This window comes from Gekko japonicus, unplaced genomic scaffold, assembly GCF_001447785.1.
Source record: "Gekko japonicus isolate JY-2015 unplaced genomic scaffold, Gekko_japonicus_V1.1 scaffold275, whole genome shotgun sequence".
NCBI classification, from domain to species: Eukaryota; Metazoa; Chordata; class Lepidosauria; order Squamata; family Gekkonidae; genus Gekko; species Gekko japonicus.
This window is the reverse complement of record NW_015170895.1, coordinates 1,363,024-1,372,622: the sequence shown is the minus strand read 5'-3', so window position 1 is coordinate 1,372,622 and position 9,599 is coordinate 1,363,024. Positions and strand designations below refer to the sequence as shown.

The 9,599-nt window shown below is 50.7% G+C and overlaps 1 protein-coding gene across 1 annotated transcript in view; it reads right to left on the bottom strand.

Moving 5' to 3' along the window:
* LOC107116563 (testis-specific serine/threonine-protein kinase 5-like) overlaps positions 1–286 on the bottom strand; it is a gene marked incomplete at its 3' end in the record, with an annotated part of 12,802 nt that extends 12,516 nt beyond the window's left edge. The window contains exon 1 of the mRNA XM_015418499.1: positions 83–286. Within this exon, the coding sequence (XP_015273985.1) occupies positions 83–286 (204 nt within the window). The remainder of the gene's footprint in view (positions 1–82) is intronic.
* Between the last annotated feature and the right edge of the window lie 9,313 nt (positions 287–9,599).

Sequence of the window (9,599 nt, the reverse complement as noted above, 5' to 3'; positions counted from 1 at the left end):
CTTTCCCCTCCAAAAAACTGGGGTGCATCTGAGCAGAACCCTTCCCCTCCTCCCGCCCCCCCCCCCCGCCCTCGGTGCTCACCATGGAGTGCCTCTTGCTCCGGAGATCTGAGGCCAGCTTGTAGTTCTGCATCAGTTTGTCTTGGGTGGCGTAACCCAGGTAGACCTTGGAGAAGGCCCCCGAGCCGATCTTCTTGGAAGAGAGGAGGTAGCCGTTCTCCTTGCTCTCCCGGACCTGCTCCAGGAACATTCTCCGGTCAGCCTCGCGCTTGGAAAAGCTCTTCATGGCACAGGCGGAACTCGCCAGAGGGCCGAACGAGGGCCCCACTGAGGTGGGCGAGGGAGCAGCCTCTGCACCAGAGCTGGGGGGAGCGCCGACTGGACCGGAGTCCAGGGAAACACATCCGCTCCAGAAAGGAGGGGAGGCTCTAAGCGAGGGCCCCCAAGCACGACGCCTGTCGCATCTTTTGGTTTGGCCGCCACTGGCCAAAGAGAGGGAATGGCAAGGCCGGAGGTTCGTTGTTGCTCTTCAGATGGAGGAGTTTCCACAGTGACAAGGGAGGGAACGGGTGCTCCGGAAGCAGCGTTCTAGAACCGAGGCGTAACAACCAGTTTTAGAACCTCTGGCCTTGGGGGGAGGGGCGGAGGCAGCCCCGGAGCTGGATCCCAGCGGTCGGCCACACGGGCCTCCTAAAAGACATCGCCCGCCAAATCTTTTCACAACGCACAGAATTACTTCCCGGGCAGAGCATCATGGAAGCCAGGTAGGCATCGGGACCCCTTGGGCACCACACCGCTGGTGTAGTTGGGCTGAATTTAGTTTTATTGCCATCCAATCCGCTTAAGATCAGCCATGGATTGTCACAATGGCTCTGGGAAGGAAAACAGGCTGTGGTTGTTCAAGAAGAAGAAGAGGAGATTGGATTTATACCCCGCCCTTCACTACCCAAAGGTATCTCAGAGCGGCTGACAAACCCCTTTCCCTTCCCCTCCCCACAACAGACACCCGGTGAGAGAGCTCTGACAGAAACCTCTCTTTTTCAAGAACAGCTCTTATCAGAACTATGGCTTGCCCAAGGTCATCTCTTATGTTCTTATATGGAGCAGAGGTGCATCAGCGGCTATTAGCCACAAGGTATAGATAGGAACTCTTAACCACAACACCAAACAAATAACCCCCCCCCAGTCAGCTAATGGCTCGACTGGGGATTGGAACCTGCCTCCTCACATCCAAACTCAACACTCCAGCCCCAGTTCCACCAGAAGATGAAAGATCTTGTGGGGCAGCAGGATGGTGACTTAATGTTACCCCTACTTACCCCCAAGTGAAGTCTGGATACCATACGCAAAGAGCCAGGTGGTTAAGTGCGCGGACTCTAACCTGGGAGAATCGGGTTTGATTCCCCACTCCTCCTCCACTTGCACCTGGCTGGATGACCTTGGGCCAGCCATAGTTGTGATAAGAGCTGTCCTTGAAAAAAGAGCCGTTTCTGTGTAGAGCTCTCTCTGCCCCACCTGCCTCATAGGGTGTCTGTTGTGGGGAGGGGGAGGGAAAGGAGTTTGTTTGTGAGCTGCTCTGAGACACCTCTGGGTTGTGAAGGGCGGGGTATAAATCCAAACTTTTCTTCTTCTTCGTCTTCTTCTTGTGTAGTGGTGAAGTGCGCAGACTCTAATCTGGGAGAACCGGGTTTGAGTCCCCACTCCTCCACTAGCACCTGGCTGGATGACTTTGGGCAAGCCGTAGTTCTGACTAGAGCTGTCCTTGAAAAAAGAGCCGTTTCTGTGTAGAGCTCTCTCTCAGCCCCACCTGCACCTCATCGGGTGTCTGTTGTGGGGAGGGGAAGGGAAAGGAGTCTGTAAGCCACTCTGAGACACCTTTGGGTAGTGAAGGGCCATGGGGGATAAATCCAATCTCCTCTTCTTCTCAAAGGAGAAAGGATCCTGGCCATAGGAACTTACATTCTGTGTTCAAAGGAGAAAGGATCCTGGCCATAGGAACTTACATTCTGTGTTCAAAGGAGAAAGGATCCTGGCCATAGGAACTTACATTCTGTGTTCAAAGGAGAAAGGATCCTGGCCATAGGAACTTACATTCTGTGTTCAAAGGAGAAAGGATCCTGGCCATAGGAACTTACATTCTGTGTTCAAAGGAGAAAGGATCCTGGCCATAGGAACTTACATTCTGTGTTCAAAGGAGAAAGGATCCTGGCCATAGGAACTTACATTCTGTGTTCAAAGGAGAAAGGATCCTGGCCATAGGAACTTACATTCTGTGTTCAAAGGAGAAAGGATCCTGGCCATAGGAACTTACATTCTGTGTTCAAAGGAGAAAGGATCCTGGCCATAGGAACTTACATTCTGTGTTCAGATAGAAAAGAGCAAGACTCCAGGGGCACCTCAAAGACTAACAAAATATGTGGCAGGGAGGGGCTTCCGTGAGTCACTGCTCACGTTTGTTCGTCTTGACGGTGCTCCTGGACTCCTGCTCTTGTCTCCTGCTACAGACAGACTAACATGGCGCCCCATCTTGATCTGTGTTCAGATGGTGATGGAATGAGAGAAGAGAGGCCAGGATAACAGCTAGCAGAAAGTATTGCTGTAGAGAACACACCGAGAGCCGGAGGATGTAGTCACAGGCCACTTTAAAAGGGTGTTAGGAAGATTGATGGAGGAGAGGTCTGTCAACAGCTACTTGCCATGGTGACTGAAGGGAGCCTCCAAATTTGGAGGCACTGATCCTCTGACCCCCAGGAGGCAACATCAGGGGAAGGCCTCGGCCTCAGTGCCCGGTTGTTGGCCCTCCAGAGGAACTGGTTGGCCCCTGTGTGAGACAGGATGGAGGACTAGAGGGACCCTCCCTGGTCTGATCCAGCAGGGCTCTTCTGGTGTTCTTATGCAGATTTTAAAGGGATTGATCTGTACGCATCTGAAGGACCACTTAGTGATCTGGGGAAGTCAGCATGGTTTTGTCCCCAACAGATCTTGTCAGACCCACCTGGTTTCCTTCTTTGATCGTGTGACAAGCTTACTGGATCATGGGAACTCTATTGATGTGATTTACCTGAATTTCAGTAGAGCTTTTGATAAGGTTCTCCACGACATTCTGATGGGCAAACTGGAAGACTCTGGACTGGACTATCGGACAGGTTCGGTGGATAGGGAAGTGGTTAGAGGACCGCACCCAAAGAGTGGTGGTCAATGGTATTTCATCAGATTGGAGGGAGGTGTCCAGCAGGGTGCTGCAGGGCCCGGTTTTGGGCCCGGTCCTTTTCAATATTCTTATCAATGATCTGGATGAAGGGGTAGAAGGGCTACTCATTAAATTTGCTGATGATACCAAACCTGGAGGAGCAGCAAACACCCAAGAAGACAGAGTTAAAATTCAACGAGACCTGAATACTCTGGAGAAGTGGGCAGTTGTGAACAGGATGCAATTCAACAAAGATAAATGCACGGTATTACATCTGGGCCACAAAAATGTCAAGCACAAATACTGGATGGGGGATACGTTTCTGGGGAGTAGTGTATGCAATAGAGATCTTGGGCTAAGGGTGGACTGTAAACTGAATATGAGCAGTCAGTGTGATACGGTGGCAAAAAAGGCAAATCCAGTCTTGGGTTGTATTAGAAGGGCCGTAGTATCGAAATTGCAGGAGGTCATAGCCCCTCTGTATCCTGCTGTATTGTGTGCAGTTCTGGGGGCCTCAGTTCACAAAGGATGTGGACAAAATCGAGAGGGTGCAGAAGAGAGCGACTGGAGACTGCGCCCTACGAGGAAAGGCTAAGGGCCCTGGGAATGTTTCGTTTGGAGAAGAGGAGACTGAGGGGGGACATGATGGCTCTCTTTAAATATTTGAAAGGCTGTCAATTGGAGGAGGGCAAGGAGCTGTTCCAGTTGGCAGCAGAGGACAGGATCCAAAGCAACGGGTTTAAATGACATGCAGAAAGGGATCGGCTGGGTATCAGGAAAAACTTTCACGGTCAGAGTGGTTCAGAGGTGGAATCAGCTGCTGCCTCGGGAGGTGGTGAGCTCCCCTTCGCTGGCAGCTGTCAAGAAGAGGCTGGAGGAATATTTGTCAGGGATGCTTTAGGATGGTCCTGCATGGGGCAGGGGGTTGGACCAGATGGCCCCTGTATGGCCCCTTCCAGCTCTTATGCCGCACTGTCAGCAGAGTCTCAGTTGCATTAACTTCAAGGGTTTCACCATCAGTCAAGAGAGGATGACTACTTTGTGCTATGAGAAGAGACATCACACACACACACACACTCACACACACACACACGCTCCTTGAGTGGTGAAGAGGATCTCCTGCCTCAAGTAGGCGAGAAGGATTCATTTCCAGGCTGCTCCAGCAGATGGCACAGAGGTCCTTCCTTCCCCTCCTCTCAGCACCGCAGCTGCTGCGTGTTCCCAGCGCGGGTCCCCCTTTGTGATGCAGCCTCTCCTTCCTTTCTCTTTCTAGCGGCAGGAGTGTTAAGTCAAGTCACCCTTCCTCCTCCTCCCCAGGGGGCTGAGGAAAAGGGCGATCTGAGTAGGAAAACTGGGGAGGGAGGCCAGCGCTCCTCTTGCGCAGGTGAGTTTGCCAGAGGGCCGAGGTGCCCCAGTCCCCTCCTCTCACCTCAGTCCCGTGCGCAGGTGCTGCTCAGCAAAGCAGGCTTGCCTCTCTTTCTTCTGAGCTGTGGGGTGGGTGTGAGAACTTGGGCGGCACAGATGACAGATGAGTCCAGCGGGAGCTGCAAGGAGGATTTGCTGCTCGGTAGAATCATCCCGGGGCAGACGGAATCTGGTGGGCCCCATCGGCAGGGCCCTGCGTCATGTTCTTCATCTCCTCCTGGATGTTGATGCCAGCGGCTGAGCGGGAGCTCCCGCTCACCCGGAGGTTGGTACAGGCCGCTGCCTGCTTGGGCTTTCGGCTGGGCATTCATGGGGGGGGGGCGCGAGTGTGCTGGGCTCTGGGGTGTGCTGCAGCTTTGGCCAAACATCATGTACGTACGTGTGTGACACCCCTCCCCCAGCATCATTATACCCAAAGATAAAACAACTAGTCAGAAATAACTGGAGAGGTCACGGCTTGGATGCAGCTTGCCAGTAATGGGGGCAGGGACACGGGGACATGGAGACCGCGAGAGGGAAGCCATCTGCTAGGGCTGAAGTGGAAAGTTTATTGGGGGGGGTTTTAAATCCAGGACGTGTTGATTAAAATCCTTCTCACGGCCCCAGGATCTGACATCCATTTGAAAATGATTTGGGGGACTTTGTTCTGAAAGGATGTCTTTCCTCCTCTGCCATGGGCCTTTCTAAGAAGCAGCCCTGGAGGGCCGCATCCAGGAGGCAGCCGTTGAGTGGCGGTGCTGTGCCGTGCACAGAGGAGCAGGAGAGATGCGTGTGGGGCACAGTGCGACTGGGGAGGGCTGGGTTCAGGTGGATGCCGCCGTGAGTCTGTGCGTGTGAATGCCTGTTTTTCTTTGGTGCCGCATTTACCAGCAGTCTGCGGAACAGCAGTAAAGCCGTAAATCACCCAAAGAGTGATTAACACATAGAATTCACTGCCACAGGAAGTGGTGGCTGCTACAAGCACAGAAAGCTTACATACGGAGCAGAGGTCCATCAGTGGCTATTAGCCACAAGGTATAGATGGAGCACTCTTTCTAGGGCAGTGATGCTCTGTATTCTTGGTGCTTGGGGGGGGGCAACAGCGGGAGGGCTTCTAGTGTCCTGGCTCCACTGCTGGACCTCCTGATGGCACCTGGTGTTTTTGGCCACTGTGTGACAGAGTGTTGGACTGGATGGGCCATTGGTCTGATCCAGCATGGCTTCTCTTATTTTCTTATGTCTGGAGCAGTGATGCTCTGTCTTCTGGAATTCACTGCCACAGGAGGTGGTGGAAGCTACAAGCATGGACGGCTTCAAGAGGGAATTAGGTAAACATCTGGAGCAGAAGTCCATCAGTGGCTATTAGCCACAAGGTATAGGTAGGAACTCTCAGGCTGGGGCAAGTGCTTTGGGGGTGCACCAGTGGGAGGACTTCTAGTGTCCTGGCCCCACTGCTGGACCTCCTGATGGCCCCTGGTATTTTGGGCCACTGTGTGACACAGAGTGTTTGACTGGGTGGGCCATTGGCTTGATCCAACATTGGCTTCTCTTATGTTCTTAAAGGCTGTTTTGGAGCATGTACAAAGGGCAGAGTTTCCTGACTATCACTTCTTTCTTTGTGTGTAGGTGATCAAGAGCTAGGCATGAGGGGAGGTATCTGGAACACAAATCTACTCTCTTGGAACAGGAAAGACTTTATTAACTGCAGCTTAACAAACCGGAACACAAGACGAGGGAAAATAACCATCATTAAAAAGTAGCTATAGCAGATCTAGGGAAATAAAAGGAGTAATCATCTCTCTAAGCTAACCTTGACTTTACAAATGTGAACGCAGCATCTCCTTCCTTGAATGCTGTGTGCAAAGGCTGATTCTCGCTCCTCACATGCTCTGTGGGTGGGAATCTGATCACTGGCACTTGAACAACATTAAGAGGCTGTTCAGACCTTTCAACCCTTCCCACCCTAGCTTGCTGGGTGTTCCTTACTCAATCCAGAGGTTAGGGAGCCTTCTCCCTCAGTCTCTGTTGGAGTTTTTATAAAAATTGTGATTCAGCAGAGAAAAACAGCTTAGCAATGCCAGAGTGCAATAATCGGACTCAGAGTCCATGTGTGTTTAAAATATAAAAGTTTTACTACATTCTAGCACAGGGAAAGGTAACTGGGAGGAAAATAACAACACAGCTAAACAGCTACATCCTCACTCTACAAAGTACAAGACTAGAAGAGCTTGCAATGGCTACTCTTACACACTTCTTGTTGAAACAGAACAAAGACGGGAAGAGGAGCCATAAAATGCAAAGACACTTTGACACTTTGCTTCCAATCAAACTCCTGGAACAGGAAGAATTTTCCCGGGCTGGCAGACCTAAACTAACATTGGCTTACACAAAAGCATGTGATTTCCTGTAACAACAAAACAGACATTTAACCCAATATTTACTGAGTGTTTTTATCTTGTAACACCCAACAGTCTCCCAGTCGTTAGAGGACACAAGTCCCGCGGGTCTCGATACCCAGCTCTTGTTTTAACAATAGCTATCCATGTTTCCCTTCCTGGCAGTCAGAATAAATAGAAATCTCTTCTCAGAGACAGGTCTTTGCTCTTGCTGACACTTTCCCATGTTTAATGGCCCTCTTCCCTGGGAAAGCAAGGTACTGAATCTCCTGGTGAGCCTCAAAACACCTTGCATCTCTGGGTTCACGCCAGATGCTACAGCAGAGGGTTCGGAATCCTAAAGGCCCATTGTGAACACAACTGCAAGACCGAAAACTCAGCATGTAGCACGTATACGGACTTGCAAGCCCTGTTCCCTCAGGTCCTGGGAGCTCAGGAAAGCCCCACAACCATCCCTGGTCTCCACCCAGCTACCCTTTCCTCTTACTCTAGGGGGGGTAGCAAGGCTGAATAGGCGTGGTGCATTTAACAGAGAAGGGCTCTGCATTAATTGTGGAATGCTGAGAGTAGCTAATGGAGACCCTGCCGTTACGCAGCGTCCATCTCCTCTCGGGCACGGAGGCGACCTGACAGCATCTTCTTTTTTGAAGTGGGGCGCTTGGCTGTGTGTAGAGGCATCTCCCCCGTCCCCAGACCAGAGAAATACAATCCCATCTTCCATTCCAAATCACATTACATTCCACTATTCATGACATTACAATCTACCATTCTAATCTGCTATTCCAAATAATAAATAAAATAAGAGGACATGTGTCCCTTCTGGGGGGTTGGTGAGAATACAGATGTAAGAGCTGAATGAGGTTAGGCTATGTAGTGAGATAAGAAACCAATATCCCTGTTAAGTCCTGGGGATTCCATGGTTTTGAGTATTGTGATCATTTGCAACTGAGCAATTACCCTTTCCGTTCTGTTCCTGAAGTTCCTTTGCAGTAAGACAGCTACTCTGAGGCCCCCCACTGAGTCTCCCGGGAGGCTGAAGTGTCCTCCTCCTACACGTTGTTTCTCAGTCTTGTGGTTCTTGATGTCAGACTTGTGTCCATTTATCCTCTGCTGTAGGGTTTGACCTGTTTGCACTGTGTAGGGAAGAGAACCGAAGGGCATAGTTGGCATTTAATGGCATACATAGTGTTAGATGATGAGCACATGAATAAGCCTGAGATGGAGTAGTTGATGTTGTTAGGTCCAGTGATTGCATTGTCTGGGTGTCTGTGGCAGCGAAGTTGGCATCTGGGTTTATTGCAAGCTCCAGTACCAGGGTCCATGTTCAAATTAGATATTGTAGTATTGTGGGCAAGGAGCTGTTTGAGGCTGGAGAGCTATCTGTGCACAAGAAAAGGTTTTGGGGGGCCCCCCATTATCCAGTGGAGGTTGTAAGTCATATCTGGATATATGTACTCTGTTCTAAGACCCTGTGCCATCAATGCTCCTAGTTATGTTCATGACACCACAGGCTTTATTTACTTAAAATGTTTATTTGCTGCCTTTCTTCCATACGGAGTTCAAAGCAGCTTACAACAGAGATAAAATACATAAAGATAGAATCAGGTGGGGTTGCTGTGTGGGTCTGATGCAACAGAACAAAGTTTCGGGCCCAGTGTGGCACCTTTAAGACCAACAAAGTTTTATTCAAGGTATGAGCTTTGATGTGCACCAACTTCGTTGGCCTTAAAGGTGCCACTGGACTCCAACTTTGTTCTATAAAATACACAAAGGTATAAAATAAATTAAAAACTGCACACTGGAAGCAATGCTCTAAGCTGTGGGGTCTTGCAAGCAAACTTTGCGAGCTACTGGCATTAAAGCTGTGAGTGAGCGGGATGGGAGACGCTGGCAACCAGTGCTCCCTCTAAGCTGTGGAGTCCTGTGAGCAAAAATTCTACTTTGTGAGCTACGGGCATTAAAGTTGTGAGCCAGCGACTGGGCCACTGGGTAAATCCGTTTGCTCTGGAGCCCCATCCTTCCTGAGCTAAGACAAAGATGTGTGAGCCAGAGGCTAAAAAACTGTAAGCTAGCTCAAACTAACTCAGCTTAGTGGGAACACTGACTGGAAGTGCTCTTTTCCATGCTCTGCACCTAAACTCCCACCCAGACCTCAGAGGTGACTCTAATTGGTGGTGGCCACATCAGGAGATGTGGCGCTCAGCCTTTTCAGGAACCGTGCATCACATGCTTGTCCTGTTTGGTGGCCTGCTCATCAGCTGAGGGGAAGCCGCTGCTTATGGGACAGAGGTCACTGCCCTGGGAACAGCATTTTCAGTTCCCACTGGACAAGCTTCTTTGCTGTGGGACTTGGAGCCCCCCCCCTTCGCCTTTCTGGCTGGTCAGAGACCACAGCGCAGCAGCCAGTTTCCAGGTGCATAATCACCTTCAAGTGGGGGCCTAGCTGCACACTGCGTTTCCCCACATGTGGTGGTGTCTGGGCTTCCCCAGGTTTGACCCACTGGGAACACCTTTGTGTATCCGATCAGTACATATGCAGCCCTCGCAATGGGGCAAATACTACCATCAGAACCATATCATGTGATGATTCTGTGAACTTGGGCAGATCA